The sequence below is a fragment of the Panthera tigris genome, chromosome A3 (assembly GCF_018350195.1).
Source record: "Panthera tigris isolate Pti1 chromosome A3, P.tigris_Pti1_mat1.1, whole genome shotgun sequence".
Taxonomy (NCBI): domain Eukaryota; kingdom Metazoa; phylum Chordata; class Mammalia; order Carnivora; family Felidae; genus Panthera; species Panthera tigris.
In genome coordinates this window covers 35,047,204-35,066,638 of record NC_056662.1, presented here as the reverse complement: position 1 = coordinate 35,066,638, position 19,435 = coordinate 35,047,204, and the positions used below count along the sequence as shown (strand labels likewise).

The following is a 19,435-nucleotide window of genomic DNA, read 5'->3' as shown; positions in this document are numbered from 1 at the left end:
CTCAGCCTGACCCTTCAGAGAGCTCTTTAGAGTACATAGCCCTCTGGAGTTGTTCTACCTCAAGGTAAGAAGACTGGACTTTTGTAACCCCATAATAGCCACTGGCTTCAGAGGTTGCACAAAACCTTCCAGGTGTTCCCAGACAAGGGCACCGCCACAGTCTGGGAGGGCAGTCCTCTGAGAGGGTTGCAGCTGTGATTTGAAATCAGCCAATACAGGGGCACCTGGGTGGCTCAGTTGGTTAAGCGTCCAACTTCAGCTCAGGTCATGATCTCATGGTTCGTGAGTTCAAGCCCCACATCAGGCTCTGTGCTGACAGCTCGGAGCCTGGAACCTGCTTCAGATTCTGTGTCTCCCTCTCCCTCCCCCACTCACACTGTGTCTCTCTCTCTCAAAAATAAACATTAAAAAAATTAAAAATCAGCCAATACACATAGCAGCTGGGGCGATGGGGTGCTAAACCACAGCATCTATTAACACTACTTTTATCTTTGTATATCATACCAGTCAACTACCTCCCAGCTCTTTTCTCACCTCATCGTCAAAGAACAAAATATTTTTTTCCCCAGCTTCTTTCACCAAATTTAATTTTTAAGCAATATGCTATTGAGCACAGCCATGCCTTCAACATACAGGACATCCTGAATTCAAACTGTTTTATAACAGCTATTATTCTGTGTGATGGACCAGTGAATTCTTCATAGGATGCTGTCTTAAGGACCCGGAGTAACATACTAAATTATCCTGCTAGTGAAGGATGCTAGGCCAGGTGTCGTCATGGCAACCACAGTGGTAGAAGGATCCCCAAACATTTTCTGTTTGACTGCAGATTTTCATCTTAGACAAACAACATGAATGTGTGCTCTGTACTATAACTGATTTCCATTAGAATCCCAAAAAATTAGGTATGAGATACTCAATCAAGAAAGGTAGGATTGAGTCCCAGGCTCTTGTTTTTCAGTTTTACTTATTTTAAGAAGATGCACACAGCCCATGTGAGGGCGAGGAAGTGGGAAAAGGAGTCATGGCTAAGAGGAATCAGTCCTGTGATCTAGAACATTTATGATAAGGGTGTCCAGGGACCACAGGGTTGCTCTTTGACCTCTTAAGTCTAACATACAAGCTAACTCCCGGCTTTACTGCCAAGAGTGAGAGGCCGTGAATCCTGGCTCCCCAGCTTTGTCTTCTCTTCTATAAAATGAACAGAGTATTGGGGTGCATGCAAGATCCCTGGAGGGGCTATATAAAGAGTTGACCCAGTCCAGTGAGACTTCTTTTTCGGTCTTGGTTAAAGTAATCATTATGGACAGGAACCTATGGGAACACGAACTTGGTTTCTGCATTTTTTGAGACAGAAACAACTTGTAAAAATTATACTTCCTATAAAGGATTTAGCCAGGAAAAACTCACACTCCACAGAACCAGGATTGGTACATGCTCAATTCCCTCTGTTGGCCTCAGAAGTGGGTCTAATAGAACTTTTGGCGACAGGGGCCGTGTTCCACATGTGAGCTGTCCAACAACGGACAGCCACTAGCTACATGTGGCTGTTGGGCACCTGAAATGTGGCTAGTGCAGCTGAGGTGTTCAAGGGTTAATTTTTAAGTTTAAATTTGGATAGCTACATGTGGCAGGTGGCTACTACACTGGCCAGTGCAGTTCTACGAGCTTCCCTGGTGTGCAAGTGGGGTTAAGCACTACACTTTGGGCACCAAAGATTTTGGCTAAATGGAGGTTTACTACATAAAGTTTTTGTTTTTCTCAACAAAGCTCAAAAATAACTCGTTTTCTCCTAAGCTGTAATTTGTAGATCAACTAGGAGTTTAGTTTTATTGATTCCTTATTCTTAAAGAGAAAATCAAGCAGCATTGGTGCAGTTATTGCTGTCTGGCTGTGTGTCTAAGAGAAACCATTAGAACTTTCTCACCTCCACAGCAAATGCTGCTTGGCTTGGACCTGTACACCTTGCTCTCTCTATATCAGGCCACTCTAGTTGACTTTCAACTGCCAGCACCTGCATTTTCCTGCCTGAGGAAGTTACCTGAGGACTCTCCCTCCAAAACATGCTTTACCACCCTTTGGTCAACCTAAAATCATTAGGGAACTGATCCCTCCTATGGGAGCTCTCAACAAAAGGCTGACTGTAGTCAAAGTATATGTTCCCCTGCTCATCCAGGAGGATGCCTCTGAGGTTAGTGTCCAACACTAGCCCTCAGAATGTTCCCAGGGGCACTGAGTTCCAGGTGCCTCTGTGGAGCCTGAACACACTCTGACTACCGGCTACCTTCTCTACCTGGTGTCACCTCCCCAAGCCCCTACCTGTGTACACTGTACCCTGTCCCCCCCACCCCCCAATAAATTACTTGCATTTGAAACCTTGGGTCTGCTTTGGGATGACCCAAATTAAGACAGCTCTCTGTCTTTTTTTAAAAGTTTATTTATTTTGAGAGAGAGAGAGAAAGAGAGAGAGAGAATATGAGTGAATGAATCCCAAGCTGACTCTGCACTGTCAGCGTAGAGCCTGATGCGGGGCTCGAACCCATGAACCATGAGATCATGACCTGAATGGAAACCGAGTCGGACGTTTAACTGATTGAGCCACCCAGGCACTCTAAGACAGTTCTCTGTCTTATGGAAGAAGCTTGCTTTCACAAATGACACCTCTTCTTACAAAGGTCACTGGAGTATTTTATTTCTTGACTCCCCCGTTCATAGATAGGAGTAGGAAGAAAACCCACAAACTTCCCTCTTTCACTTCTATGCCATTCTTCTAAAAGCCACCATGCAAAATAAAATAAAATAAAAATAAAATAAAATAAAATAAATAAGCCCTTCACTGAGACCAGGTTCTGCTGAGCATGGTTACCTCCACACATGTCCTTCGAAACTGTACATTAATCTTCTCCATGAACTTCATCTAGCTCATGGTTTCCCTATGTAGGCATTCCCAAACATCCAGTATAGTGATTCAATATATCCATGAGAAGAATGCATTTCATTACTTTCTATTCAAGTCAGATCTAAGTTTCAAGGCCCAGCTCAATTGGGATCTCATTTATAAGTCTTCTCTGGGACACTTGCTGGAAGGGACGCCTTCTCCCCTCCTGTTTCTAAGGATCAGCTCTCACTGACCACTGCCTGGCCTGGCTGTTGTGTGGGACCCCGTTTACATTACCCCTCTAGCCACATGAGGTCCCTGAAGATGTGAAGGCATTTCTCACAGAACCTGGTCTTGTCACATACAGTAGATTTCCAATTTTCCTAAATAAAGGCCAGAAGGAAACAGCATGTAGACCCTCTTTCTCAGGGCGCCTGTTGAAGAGACTGGACTGGAGATGAGAAATGCTTGGCTCTTTCGTATCTTGTTTGAAACCAGGGGTGAGACAGTTCTAAACACAAACATATTCCTTCTAGAACTAGGATTGCTTTTGCCTTCTGTAAACTGGTCATACTGCAATTTTTCAGGCCACTTGACTTACTAAAATTACTAATGTCTTTATGTACTAGGGGGCATGATACAAGCACTTTAAACAAAAACTCTCCCATTTCCTACTGTCTCTCTCTGTTTGAACGGCTAATGTTAATAACGACCAGTACTGGAATGGAATGCCTAAAGCCTGTATCATGGGCTTGCTTATATCTCCAGGGAAGAACAAACAGCTGCAGGCAAAGCACAATTTGGGCTACTTTTGTGCAGTCTCATTTTCTAATTTGTTATATAAAGCTCCACGCACTCTTAGTTTCCTGCTAAATTACTATGCTGCCATGGTTTGGAAAAGCCTGTCATTTCTTACCTTAAACTGTAGCACTGTGTGTAGTTAAGGGTACAACTTGATTCTCTAACATGGAGGGCACTGAATTCACACGTAAGTGGGAAATATACATACTGAGTAAAAAACCACTCAAAAAAATTCTTATCACAGTAAGAAGAATGAGTTTAGTAAATGATTCATGATCAAGGAGGACATTCAAAATGTATAATTAACCGTGTGGGATGGGCACCATCCAATCAGAATGAAAGCCCAGCCAGTAAGCATGGAAGTCAACTTTAAATAACCAATATGGTTGTGTCCCTACATACCAGCTGAATATTAGCACCTGGGGCACATAATTCTTTGTGGTGACACTTCTGAGGATATCTTATTTCACCCACAGGTAACCATATCGAATTGGTCTTCAAATGCCCATCTGATAATTTCACAAATAATCATGGATGCTCAATATCTACCCATGTGGGCAAACTGCCAATAAGGGAATCTGGAAATATCAGAACAATGATGATTCTGTTGGTTCATGAGCCCACTGCCTGTCTGGTAGTCAAAAGAGCACAGGGATGAATTAGTGAAGTTCATTGTGTGGGATTCTTTTCATCAAGGAGACTGAATTCAAACATTTCCCAAAACTACAGATATTGTACCCAGTGCCCTAAGGTGCAGGAATCTAGCAGATGAAATCCAAATGTTGACTCCCTGTTAAACACTCAGGAAGATTAAGCAGTTGGTCCAATCTGCAAGAAAGCTTGCTGCTCTGGGGTTTTATAGGGCAATAAAATGAGCAGTACTAGCAACTCTAATGATCTTCAGAAAGACCCTTCAAAAAGACTCTAAAATTTCCAGAACACACAAGGAGCTCAAACACCTCCCCTTTACCTTTCTTGGCTTCCACTCCAGATCCCAGGGCCGCCGTGGTGGTTGGTCTGAGCTCAGAGCTGCTCTGCGGGGTCACGTTTGCTTTGGCAGTGTTGGCCTTTCCTTTCTTGTCATTCTTAGAAGTATCACTGGGCACATCTGCTATGTCACTCTGGAACAGAAAGGTTTGTGTTAACCCGGATGTAAGCCACCTCACGTTCAACTGTCTGGCGCTTTCTCTATCTTACTGAATCCAGTCTGAACCACTCAACAACTTCCCTACAACTCTCTTAATGGATCTTTGCCTGGCAGGAGAAAAGGTGCAACTCTTTTACAAGCAGGGTATGGTAAAGGGAACTTTAAAAACAAAAGAACAAACAACACAAGTGTGCACTGAAATGGGAGAAGGTGGGATGCAAGACTTTCATAAACAACAAAGAAATGTAAATGTCAATTTCATTAATTTGTTGAGTTGGGTTAACGGGTATTGTAGTGTATCATAAAAGCATCCTGTATTTTAAACATTCCTCAAAGCGTCATCGATTTCCATTTATTAAATAGGCTACACTTTTACAGTCCCTTGAAACTATTTTGTTGACTTGATGACTTCAGTTTTAAAAACACTCAAGTTTGCTATATTAACTTATAACTTTCTCTTGCTGTTATCATCACTGACCACCAAAATTCCCCAACTTGGCTGTCTTTAGTCAACTGCTACTTACAGTTTCAATGCCCATAGCTCTCATTTGGTCTGCTCTCTTTTCCGTAATGGAAAGAAATTTCTTTGGATCTGATAAAGCATCCACAATATCTGGGGGGGAAAAAGCCAATGAGCTGTTGATTCTGTCTTACTATAAACACCCAAGAAAATTCAGCTAATAAACAATTCATAATCCTAGACCCGGGTTATGTCTTCCGTTAAGTACCTTCTCCTAGGAAATAAGACAAAGTTTGGAAAACACAGCCAGTTACAGGAAACAAGAAAGAAGGGAAGGCAAGGATCAAAGGCCAGATGACTTTCTCTCTTTGGGTTTCCCCCCGAATAACGATGACAGTGTGGCAGGGCAAGTCAATTGCCCTGGGTTATTGACTAATTTGTGTGACTCTGAGTGGGTTGATTCATGTCCTCAACTGTGTTTCTTCATTCGAAAATCAGGGCTGATACCACCCACTCTGAAGGTGTACTAGGAGCATTCAGTGAAATGATAAATGTAAAAAGAACTTGGCACACAGTAGGTACCTCCAGTATCTAAGTCTTAATTTTAGATAAGAAGGCTAATACGTATTTAAAGACAATTTTGGTTCCATGGTAGTTAAAATGAAGTATTTCCCCAGCATTTTCTCAGATACACCTGGCACTTAAAAACAGTAAAACTTCATTTTTTATATAATGTCATTTGAAGAGTTTCAAGTACTTTCTAGCAGAATCTCATGTAATTTTGCATTATTTACCAATACTATAGAAGTAATAATTATTCTCATTACCTTAAAACAGTACATAATTTACCAATTTCAAAAATTGTATGTGTGTCAATTTCTTCCAGTAAAATCAGGCTCCTTATAACATTCTTAAGATAATTTTTGTTTAATTTTTTTCCTTTTTCTAATAGAAAGTACATGTGCATGATAAACAAACATATAAAATATAAAAATCTCCTTCCCTGACACTCCTACAGCCAGTGTATATTGTTATTTATTTCTTGTATGTATTGCAATAACATCCTTGAACATTTCTGAGCATACATTTGCAATGTCCACAGCATAAATGACTAGAGGTTAGAATGATGGGTAAGGGTATTTGTTCTTTTGGTAGTTACTGACAAATTGACCTCCAAAGAAGTTGCATCAATTTATTTTCTCCTACCAAGGGTATATAAGAAGGTCTAAATCCAGTTATCACTTATGTCCTTAAGAACTCTTTTTTCTCCTAATGGCGAATGTGAACAAATTAGCTCTTAAATCTTGCTTAGGAAAAAATAAGAGATAATCATTTTCTTGGAAGTTAATATTCCAGAAAAATATTTACCTTTCTAAGTCCTTATTATTATGAACATTTTCAAAGATACATAAAAGTGGAGAGAAAGGTAAAATAACCCCTCATATACTGATGAAGACCTAACAGTTATAAACAGTCTACTACATTTCCTTCATCTATCATCCTTCCTTTTTTCTTTCTTTTTCCTCTCTGCTGACACATTTTAAGGCAAATTCCAGACATTACAGCATTTCATTTCTAATTACTTCTCTACGCATCTCTAAAAAGGGGTGTTTTCTTTCAGAACCAACCATACCAACACTTTATCCAACAAAGTTGGCAGGAATTCCTTACTATAATAAATGGCCCATCTTAATATGTTCCCTATTTACAATTAATTTTTTTGAATCAAGATAGAGTCCATTCTAGGTCTCTGATAACTATGTCTCTTAAATTTACTTTCATCTAGACTAGTCTCTGCTACTATTTATTTTTCACAACGCATAGATTTGTTGAGGAGACTGACCAGGTAGCCTATGAAATGCCCCACATTCTGAATATCAATGTTTCCCTGATGTGTCATTTAGGCTTGACTTTCTCTTCTTCTAAGAATACTCCAGGGGAGGTACTGTGACTGCATATGGGTCACATGAGCGCAGATAAAGCCTGACTGTCCCACTTGTTGTGGTCTAAACTCATTGAATTGGCTCAGGGCTTTTAGTCCGTCTGTGTCTGACTCCAAAATGCCTCCTCCTTCCACCTGTCTACAGTGTTATGGGGCAAGGTGAAACTCAAACCATGCCCACCGAACCCCCTGCCCTTCACTTGGAGAAAACCTACCTGGTGTAGGCCTCCCTGCACGTGCCCACATTGGATATACTTTGCCTTGGTTTCCCCCCAGCACATCTCAGTAGATGATCCATAGGGCCGGCTTGTTAGGAAACAAGCACTTGCTTATCCTTAATGGTATACCATTAGTTTGAGGGCCTGGGGTGTTTATGGCATTTCTGAGAGGTTACTAGTAGTCCTTCCAGTAGGAATAACAGATAGGGCTTTAATCACTTAGAGCCCATTATAAAACCAATAAAGACCTTAGAGTGTGAAATGATCCATAACCCATCCAAACTAACCAAGCTACTTTCATTTTTGTATATTCTTGTGTAATTTTTTCCACATGAATACATATCTTGTATGGTTTACTTGAAATTACCCAATCTGTCTTTTCTCATTTATTATGTTATACCTGTATAGTTTTAAAAATTACTTTTAGTGAATGAATAATGTCCCATTGAGTTTATGTACTAAACTATTCTCTACTGCTAGATATTTAGATGGACTTTCAAGTTTTTTCTTTTTTTAATGTTTATTGTTGAGAGAGCGAGAGTGAGCGAGAGCAAGAGAGAGAGAGAGGGAGACACAGAATCTGAAGTAGGATTCAGGCTCCGAGCTGTCAGCAAAGAGCCTGACACAGGACTAAAACCCACAAAACAGGAGATCATGACCTGAGTCAAAGTCGGACACTTACCTGACTGAGCCACCCAGGCGCCCCACAAGTTTTGTTCTTTTTATGAAAGATGATTTTGCAAGAAATAGGTTAGTACAAAAACAGATTTAGCATTTTCTTTTATCAGAAAATTAGTGATTCAGATACATAAGAGATATGTATCTCTATATAAGATACAACTTATATACTTGATAACAAGATATGTTCCTAATAAGCTTTAAAATAAAATAGTTTAAAATAAAATAGTTATTTAAGAATAATTAATGGAAGGAGCAAGTACTAAGAAAGTACAGCAGAATTAAGAGGGTTCAGTAGGTTCAAAAATGCCCTTCAAAATTCATGACTGTCTGGAACTTCAGAATGTCCCCTTATTTCCGAGTAGGGTCTTTGGGTATGTAATTAGTTAAAGACTGCGATAGGGATTAGGATAGGCTCTAAATCCAATGATTGGTGACATTAGAAGATGAGAAGAGGACACACAAAGACAAAGAGAAAAAAGGCTAGGGAATGATGAAGTCAGAGAATGGAGAAATGGAGCTACAGGCCAAGGGATGCTAAGGCCTGCCAGGAGCTCAAAAGAGGCAAGGAAGGATTTCCCCAAGAGCCAAGTCTTTGATGTTAAATTTCTAGTCTCCAGAACTGTCAGAGAATAAAGTTCTGTTGTTTCAAGTCTCCCATCATGTGGCAAATTTGATTACCAATGGTAACTGATTAAAAAAAAATCTATTGGGGCGCCTGGGTGGCGCAGTCGGTTAAGCGTCCGACTTCAGCCAGGTCACGATCTCGCGATCCGGGAGTTCGAGCCCCGCGTCAGGCTCTGTGCTGATGGCTCAGAGCCTGGAGCCTGTTTCCGATTCTGTGTCTCCCTCTCTCTCTGCCCCTCCCCTGTTCATGCTCTGTCTCTCTCTGTCCCAAAAATAAATAAAAAACGTTGAAAAAAAATTAAAAAAAATCTATTAAGGAGATAGAAATTTATTGAATACGCTGCAAGGGAGCAGTGGGCAGGACAGCAAAAAGGAGACTGCCTGCGAGGAGGAGGTGATGGTGAGGAGCCACAGTTATAGAGCAGAGTGAGGGCTTATAGGAAAGTGTGAAATTTTCCCTTTTCTCATAACTGTGCTTGTTTTTAAGTAGCCCATTGGTTAGTTAGGGCCTATAGCTATTTTGAGGAGGCTCACGTAATGAGCCCGTTCGCATCGGCTTGGTGATGGTCGCCGGGGGCCCTTCTGCCTTGCTCAAGTTTTCATTGCTCAAGCCTGTTGCCTAAAAGTGGACTCTATACTTCCCCCTGACAGATCGACAGTGGCAAATCTTTGGCATTTGGGCACAGGTCTCAGCTTCAGTAACTTCTTCCTGCTGCGTGAGGGGTATAGAGATGTCCCTACCTATGGGTCAACATTGGTCAGTTGGGAATTTCCATGCAGGAATTACAAAAGGCAGAGGGAGCCGAATCCAAGGTAGACAACATATGTGAATCGTCTTCAGCTTGAAGTTATGGCAGTGAATGAATCTTCTGTTCTTGGGTGTATCTTTCAAATAAAACAGGCTTTATCATTGTTAACAGGGAGCATCCATCCATCAGCCCCTGGAGACCGCCCCAACGTCCTGTCATGGTTTGATGAAAGGATATTTTGAATCCCAGAGTGTTCTTCCTGTTTCTTGCAGCTATGTCATGATCCCAGCCTTGAGGGTCGATTGTGTACAATTCTGATCTTGAATACAGGTGCTATATTTTATAACATACAGTCATGACACAATACAGTAAACTAGGCTATATATTGCTTTGTATTACAAGGACAAACTGGCTGAGATTTCTGATCAGCCATCTGCTGTAGGATTATGTAGATATAGCCTAAATTATACATCAAAATAAGATGCTGCAGATTTATCCATTAGTTGGATAAATATCATTACTTAAACCTATCTTCAATTACCAATCTTAACAATTCTAGAAGCCACTGGGGAGTTATGTTCCCGGATTCTGAAATTGTGCCTTATTATTTGAGTTTAAACGAGATGCCTTTTTCAGTTACATATGCCTTTAAAATTTTTATAATATACAACTCAATAGTGTTCTTGATCAAATGGCAACAAAAATACACAAAGTAGAAATAAGGCTTGTTCAAACTGAATCACATGGGACAAAAAGATGATGTCAAAAAGATAAAATACCTGGAACAAGGCTTAGGTTACCAGGTTACTTGAGACAAGCACTTCATTCTTCGCAATTTTGAATAAATCAGATACTTCTAGGACACGGGATTTTGCCACATGGTGGCAGGTGCTCATTCTGCAGCTAGAGTAATACATCCACGCAGAGGGCAGCCAGTGGGATAGTTCCACCAAAATTTTTCAGCAAAAGGGCTTAGGATTAGAGAGTCAAGACCTGACGAGGCCTCTTTAAGGTAATTTTCCTTTTGTAACTTAGTTTCTCCTCTGACTAAAGCCATATATATACCTGACATTTAAAGAATGATTTACACACACATTATACATGCACATATTATATATACATTTATATATAAATATGCTGCATATCAAAAAGGGAAACCACTTTTTATTAACATTTAAAATAATTTATAACCAGAGAATGAGAAGCTGTCCCTCAAATATCTCATACCTCTAATATGCTTGTATAACTCTATTGGAAAATGTTATTTTTCCTTCCTTCAGCTCAGGAGAGTATATTCTTGGCCAAAGATTTGCATATTCAAGTAGACCTGTTATCTCTCTTTGGTGCCAATGTGGCATTTCATGGGCATCCTCCCCTTGTACTGGGGGAGCACTGTGGCTGGTTACGTAGTTCTCTATTCCACAGGACAATCCCCTCTGGCAAGAATGAAGTTGAAATGCTGATCAACATTGACCTGTGTGCTAGGCGTGTCCAGGGACAGGGCACACTGACCTTCTAACAGGGTACAGACCTGCACATGCAAGAGCCTGACCCTACAGAACGCACAAGGGCAAGCTGAAATTTCCCAGATGCCTGGAAGTCAAGGCACAGGCTCTGGAACCTTTCTTTTCAAAAAGGAACCAGTCTGGGGCACCTGGGTGGCTCAGTTGGTTAAGCGTCCAACTCTTGATTTCAGCTCAGGTCATGATCTTGTGGTTCATGGGTTCGAGCCCTGTGTCGGGCTCAGCACTGGCAGAGTAGGGCCTGCTTGGGATTCTCTCTCTCCCCACTCTCTTTGCCCCTACCCTGCTCATGCTCTTTCTCTCTCAAAATCAATAAACAAACTTAAAACAAATAAAATAATAAAGAACCAGTCTGCCTTTTCTCATTCGCTTCTTTCTTCCGAACTTAACAGAAGTTTTACTTATTTATACTTAAGGAAAAAAACCCACTATTTCTAGGTTGAGTGCCATTTCCAAAAGTCTGGTTGCTCGTGGTGAAGACTTTCCATGTATATTCGTTTTTTCACTCCTCCTTCCCTCCCACCCACCCTTCCTCACTTCCAGAGTTGAAAACATCAATTTAAGCATCCCCAAGAACTGAAAAGAAGGTAGCAATTCCTCAGCACAGACTTCCAGATACTTGCAGTCTTTATAAGGGAGGTCCATCTTTGTCTGTTTGCTTGTTTAACCGTTGTTTCTCAAGGCATTTAATTTGAGTGCCTTGGTGATGAACACCAACCATGGCACCTAGATGGCCCCCTCTTGGCTCAGATCCTCTCCTGTGATCCCCTCAACGGTTTCTATCTTATCAAGAGGTAAAGGCAGCAGAAAAAATATACATTCCCCGGATCTCTGCAAAGCAATGCTAAAAAAGATCAACAAATCCCATAACTATGATTTTAGATGAGGTTTCTTACCTTCTAGCAAATGATTAATCATTCACCAAATTCCATTTCTAGAATGCATAGAGATATGTTAGGTGTAGGTGGGGGTGGGGGAAGACTTTGTGGTTAAGTAACACTGGGAGATGCCTATGCGTCCTCCTCTTCTTGGGCTCCACAGTACATTTCTAGGAATGATGTAATAAGGAGCCTGTTTAAATTCACCTCACCTGGCAACTCCTGAGCCAGTTCTCCATAATCCATCCTGCCCCCTTCTCTGGAGCTTTTCTTCTTGGTGTTCTTACCAACATATTCTGTAGTTCAGAGGAAGCCATGATAATGGATACCACTGCAACGCGAATCAATTTTCCAACAAATGTTTGATAGAAAAAAAGTGTTTTAGCATCCACAAGGGAGAGGAGGAAATGGAGCGACCTTTCACTCTATCAGAAAATCCTGAGATCATGGCCCAGCAATGGCATCTTGATTAACAACTTTCCTCCTTTTGAACCATGTGATGTAAGAAGCGGCCCACTATCTTTGCAGAAGGTTTGGAAAACAACCCTGTAAGATGCTGGGCAGAGACAGCAAGAAACACCCACCCCCAGGCCCCATGATGGCTCTTTAATCACAGGGCAGGCAGAAAGGAGGAACAGGCAAATTAACAAAAGGGCTACTTCATCTTTCCTTGCACAAAAGGGCCTAGGTGCAGAAGACAAAACCTACAGCTCTAGGAGCAGTGATAAGCACTGCTCAAGGAACTGGCGGTGAGCAGCTCACGCAACACATCTCAGAGTGACATTTAAATATAATGCTGATGTGCCATATATTCTGGAAGCATGGCATCAACTCTCTTATTTGTTCCCCTTACCACTCAGTAATAAGATATACAAATGATCAAAAACAACAGTGGGTGAGAGAAATACTAATGCTCATTTAATTGCCATCTGCTTTGGAACTGCTTCCCATCACAAACAGCAGTGGCTCGCAGTGATAAGGCCGCTGCAATGGCTAAGCGCTGAGGTCCATGGCATTTGCACTTACAGATAAGGCAGCAAAGACAACCCCACGTCTCCAAGGCTCACTGGATTTGACAAAGGAAAACTGACCTTAGCACCCAGCCTAGCACTTTCCTATTGTGTATGAGTGTGGGAGTAAACAAGAGGGCTATTTTACTCTATGTTTAGTAGACAAATAATACTAAAGAAATTAAATGGAGCCTTTTTGATTCATTCCTAGTCATCCCTGTCTTAAATGTTACTGCCTGTTTTCACATCAAATTTCAGTTTCTGATAGTTAAGAGATGTCATCTCTCTTCTTCAGTCCAGGGACATTTTATATCCATGCAGCTTAGGAACAGAACCATCTGTGGAGAGAGCTCCGAAGTTGGAGCAGCCATATTTGCTCTGTATTTTTCCTGTGTGTCATGGGAGTTCTTGCTAAAGCAAGGAGGAGAAGCAGTTGCACTAAATTCCCTGCCTCTGTCATCTGACAGGGCAAGGAAAGAAAACCGGAAACTGACAGGAGAGGAAAAGGGTCAGGGGGAAATACTGGGTCAAGACTCAAATCATTTTGGGAGGGAACTGGGGCAGCCCAGAGTTCAAGGTGTCTAAAGATCACCATATGCATGAAGGCAGAAGTAATTATGGGCAATTGCAGAAGTACCAAATTGTCTCTGTAAGGAGGGATTCTTCATCCCCTGGTGACCTCACAGCACAGAACTCCAATAAGTAAGTGACCAGAAGCTCCTGTCAATGCCCAAGCCCTCCCCTAAGGAATCTCTTAACTTAGAAAAGCCTTTTAAGGAACATTTTTCTTGTTTCTATAAAATGATGCCACCCACCCAACATTACTGAAACTTAAAATACATTTAAAAACTATATAGAACATGGAGTTGCTGGTGCTTAAAGAAAATCATGGTCACATTACTAATGCGTTAGAATTCTAAAATTTTGTAGTAGGCATGGAATTAAAAGATTTTTCTTATGATGGTGAACTGCTTATGACAAAATAGTCTACTGCAGCAAAGTAAAGGGTAAAGTTAGGGAGAAGAAAATGTAACCGGTGGATTTTTCTTTAGCTTGTTAAAAATAAACAGAAATGAAAAGAAATTAATGGAAGGGTTGCTATGGTTGGGCACTGTACCAAGAACTCACTAGATCTTCACCTATGAGCTGGGGACTGCTGTTATCCCCGAGCCTCAATGAGAACACTACAGGGTAAAATGTTCTGCAGAGCTCATTCCGGGTCACACAGCCAATGAGCCGTGGGGGCTCCAGCCAGCATCCTCACGTACCTGCTAAGCAGCCTCCATGAAACAGCAGGCCAAGAACGACAGACAGTGTTTAAATCCCCAACCATTACCTTCATAGAAGTTTATCTAGACATTGAGATGTATTTGAGACCGCTTTGGAAATTATGAAAGAACTTGTAATTAAAATTTACTTTGAAAAATTACTTCAAAAAAAGAGAAACCCAATTTAAACAAGCCCACGAAGGGTACTAGAGAGGTATTTTAAGGGAAAAGGAATACAAGTGAGCAAGAAACACACGAGATACACTTAGTCTGATTCATAATTTTAAATTAGCAAATTGAAAAATGATGAGATGCCAATTTTACTACCATTACTGAAAAATAAAATTTTTCTTAGAACCCAGAATTGGCCATAGTGAGTACAGGATGGGACTCTCAATCTCAGGGTCATGAGTTCAAGCCCCATGTTTGGCATGAAGCCTCCTTTAAAAAAAAGAGAGAGAGAGAGAGAGAGAGAGAGAGAGAGAGAGAGAGAGAGAGAGATAGTGCTATATACATATAATGGAATATTATATAACCTTTAAAAAATAACTCAAAAGCCTTATATGCATTGGCAGGAATATGCTCCATGATATATTACGTAAAGAAAGTAAAGCACAGAACATGGTATATTGGATTATCTTTTTGGGTTAAGTTAAAAGGGAAATGTATGTTTGTGATACATACATACATATATACACACAAACCTTACATTTATATATATACATATTAACATATACACAGATATGCTTTGTGTTTTATATTCTTATACTTTTTGAAGAAATTCATGTCTTTTATTTAAAAATGTTATCAAGAACTATTTAGGTAGCAGGATAATAGGTTGCTTTGGTTTTATTTCTTTTTTCTCAATTCAAAATAAATATGTACATATTTTAAACTCTCCTTGTGCCATTTTCATATTACCTTGCTTTTATAGAAAAATAGGGCAAAATACAATTTTTAAAAATTTACAGAGGTTACATATGCTCACTTAAATGACCCAGAAGTGATAAGTGAAGTCCCACCATACTGGATAGTGTGTTCTCTGTGATGTTCCTGGACGTTACCCAATGGAGTGGGCCGGCGCCACTCATCTCTTACCCCCACTCTCAAAGAGATCACTACTCTTAAAGTTGGGTGTATATCCTTTCAGAATTTTTTCTGTGCACTTTAAGCATATGTATAAAGATGGTAAAGGTTCTTAGCAAATAATAATGGGATCATTTTGCAATTTACTTTTTCTCTTGGTACTAAATCACTGTCATCTTTCTATCCTGAACACTGAGATCTAAGTCATTATTTTCAATAGATGTATGGTTTTCTAGAGAATGGCCATCCACATTTAACCAGTCTCTACTGATGGATATAGCTGTTTTTGATCTTTTTTATACAAATAATGCTGCATGAAATTATAGCATAAAAATTTGTCTGTTTTTAGCTATCTGATTAAAGAAATACATAATTCCTAGTCTAAATATTTGGTGAATTATAAAAGTTGGGATTGCATTAGCTTGGTCAGGCATAAATAAAGTCTTACTTTTCTAATCTAAACTAGTAGAGTGGTTTTGGACAAACTGACCTCACCTAAAAGCTGAGAAAATATAATTTATCAAATTACTTAGTGTCCTGAAAATGTGCATATTCTCCTTAAGGGGTCAAAATTATTCAACAAGAAGAGCACACTCCTCTTGCCAAGTAACACTGGCTTTTGAGGACACATCCTCAAACATGGAACAGAACTTTGGTTTTAGCACCATGTACCCTGTATTTCAGCTTCCTCAGAATGCATAAATAAGTCCAGCACTTTACTTATGAAGGCCTTGGCTTGGGCTGCTTCTCTGTCTGGAAAGTTAGTTTACCTTCCTGCTGTGATTAATCTTTCAAGGTCCAAACGGATTAGTCCAATCTTTCAAGGTCCATAACGGATAAATATAACGGATTATACTTATTTATATATGTGCACATGTATATGTGTACAAGGCTGGAAAATTGAGGATAAGTGTACGTGACTTTTCCAACTTTATATCTCTTACCCATATAGTAGGTATGAATTAATAATTGTTGACTACATCTTTTCCTTTGAGAAAAACATTTTAAGTGAATACACTAAGAAATTGTTTTTACTGATGAAACTAGTAAATGTTAACAAAAGTTCCAGCTCTGGGGTGCCTGGGTGGCTCAGTCAGTTAAGCATCCGACTCTTGACTTTGGCTCAGGTAATGATCTCACGGTTTGTGAGTTCTAGCCCCACACTGGGCTCTGCAATGACAGTGTAGAGCCTGCTTAGGATTCTTGGTCTCCCCGCCATCTCTCTGCCCCTCCCACCATTCACTTGCTTTTTCTCTCAAAAATAAATAAACAATAAAAAAACAAAAACAAAAACAAAAAACAAAAGTTCCAGCTCACACCCTGCTGATGGGTTATCCGGCAATCTGTATCTGAAGTTTTAAATACACATACGACTCCTTCCACTTCAAAGAACTTATCTTCAGGAAACAATCATGAATATTTCCAGAGCTTTACACATTATTATTCATAAGAAAAAACGGAAATGGCTTCAATGTTTATCAATAACTAAATTATGGATAATACAGATTTCATGACATGGAAAAATATGGTCTATTAAGTGAAAACAAATGAACTCTCTGAAGTAATGGGTCCAAATGAGTATATACAGTAAGATCTATTTAATTAAAACAGAAGACATGAGATTGAAAGTGAAGGGACCAATATGGCAACAGAGCTGTCTCTAAGCAGTGGATTTAGTGGATGACCCTTCCTTCATTCTTTGCGCTGTCAGAATCTCTTTTCTGATACATATTTTACCTACTTTGCCTTTTACAGAATAAGACCTATTAAACATATTTGTGGAATGAATAAATCCATATTATCTTTCTTTAGCCATAAAAAAGTTTTTTTTCCCCTAGAAAATGCTAGTGTGCAAGGATACGGTTTCATTTTGAACCTTTTCCTATGGAATCAACATAGAATTTCAATGTTCTAGAGAAAAGGGAGTCTACAGATTTCCTATTGTCGTGGCTCAGCACATAAATGTTCATATCTGAATGTGGGAGCTTAGTTAAGCAGATGAAATAAAAACACACTGTTTAAGTCAAGAGGCCATAAAGAAAATAAAAAAATTTAGAAAAAGATGGTTCTCATATTCTTATGTTGTTATCCTCAGGTAAGTCCCTTAAGTAAGTCCTCAGGGTGTCTGCCCTCAGTTTCTTAACCTATAAGAGAAATGACCAGAGAATTCTGAATAAAGTCTTTGAATGTCAAATCTGAGATTCAGACATCAACTGTGGAATCCCACACATGATAACACAATAAAGAAATTTCAAATGCTTCTGATAAAAAGGAAATGACTATAATGATGTGTTGGGAAAAAAAAATATGTGAGACTATTTTTTAAAGGGATTATTCTGAATCAGTACGTACACAAATATTGACAATGGTAATGAGCTGCACTATAAATACAGATGTTTCTTTAGCACAGAACTACATGTGTCCACATCCCTTCTCAACAACTTCTGGACTCTATAGAGAGTTCTTGACACAAAGTAGGAACTCAACAAATCATGCTTTCCCTTTTCTAGTCCAATTTCCCCTTTCCCTGGAATGAATTAGAGAGTTCCATTTGAAAAATAAGCCATGCAGAAGGAAAATCCTTAAGTATTCCACCATATTTGTTTATACAACCATTTCTAAAATGTATTAGGTGGTATACACCACCTGCTGTCTAAGCTCAAGTATTTGGAACATGATGTAACTCATCTGCTGATGCTTATGGACATCACAGCTTCCTAAAGATACTCTTTAGGTCCCCCGTCTCTTTTCTCATCCATTTACTAGCCCCACAACACCCCTCTTTTCTGTGCTCTTAAATCAGCTACAGTATGTTCTGGCTTCTGATACAGGCTTCCTTTTTAAATAAAAAACAAAGGAGGAGGAAGAAGGAGTCTTTATTTTGTGACTGAAAAAATCCTCATGGCTCACATCACTTCTTGAATCTGCAATTGGGTTGTTAAAGCTGAGGATTAGAGAAAATATTCCCACCAGAGACTCAAGCATTATTAAAAAACAAAACAAAAACAAACAAAAACAACCCACAAAATAACTCCCAATCCCCAAAGCTGGGATGTGTTCCAGCTTACTATAGAAATTATTGATTTTATTGTATTGTTAGCCACACATACGTGTGTGCACACATTTTTGAGCCTTGCTATAGGATATACCGTAATGATAAGCACTTCACAAGAATGCTAAGAGGGAGGCAGGAGAAGTTATCTTTACAGGCCAGGAAATGAATGTTTGAAAGGTTATGTCATTGTCCCAAGGTCACCCAGCCAGGAGTAGAGAGTGAGAATTTGCACCCTTGGTTAATCTGATACAATCACTCTGCTGTACCATTCCCTTAGAATTCAATGCACTGGGAGTAGAGAAGATCTTTGTTATCTTTTAATGTTCTTGGCTTAATTTAGGGTAATAACAAGCTAATATGTTTGGGTGTAAGCAAAATCCTAGGTTTGGTCCAGGATTTCTCCCATTGATTTACCTTAGTAAAACCACAAGTCTTCTGTGGATGGATGACTGGGAATTTTTGTGGAACTGAACACTCTGATGAATGTGGAAGAAAATCCAATCATGTGGATATTTGAGTTCAATTTAAATTTTTTAGTGATACCAATTGAGATCTATGGTTCCATATGACTTATGTCTTTTTCTCCCTTTGAATGATGATGTAAGAAAATCCCTCACAAACATATTCGTAAAAATAGATAAACCATATAAAACTGCAGTATTTTAAAATAAGAAAGAACCTTAAAGATAATCCAGCCTTGCCCTTTAATTTATTACTAGGAAACCTGAAGTTATTATCTATCCTTGATTTCTTTGTGGCTATAAGGGTTGGCTGCACTGGTAGGAACAGGTATATATATTTTTAACCACCGGTGAAATTTTTTCTGATCCTAAAATCTGGACTTCTTAACTTACCTCCAAATCCATCAGGCACATATGTTTTAAGAACAATATTGCAGAAAATTGTTGGCAGTGATAATGGTTTATTTCCCTCATTTCGAAGAGAAATGTGTCGATAACCTGCTTGGAGGCCATCCAGCGGAAGAATCCTCTGGCCTATCAGCCTATTGTTGTCGTCATACACAGCTATTCTCAAGACTGCCAGGTCAGGGAGGATCACCTGCAAACAAAGAATGATACCTTTCATGGATTTTTTTGGAAAGCAGCTCCCAAGAG

The 19,435-nt window shown here is 39.7% G+C and overlaps 1 protein-coding gene across 7 annotated transcripts in view; it reads right to left on the bottom strand.

The window, feature by feature from the left end:
- PLCB4 (phospholipase C beta 4) overlaps window positions 1–19,435 on the bottom strand; it is a 390,400-nt gene that overhangs the window by 31,022 nt on the left and 339,943 nt on the right. For all 7 annotated transcript variants that reach the window (XM_042980905.1, XM_042980906.1, XM_042980909.1 and 4 more), the window contains 3 exons: window positions 19,175–19,379; window positions 5,351–5,439; window positions 4,650–4,800 (listed from right to left, as the gene is read on the bottom strand). In XM_042980905.1, coding sequence (XP_042836839.1) covers window positions 4,650–4,800; window positions 5,351–5,439; window positions 19,175–19,379 — 445 coding nt within the window. The remainder of the gene's footprint in view (window positions 1–4,649; window positions 4,801–5,350; window positions 5,440–19,174; window positions 19,380–19,435) is intronic.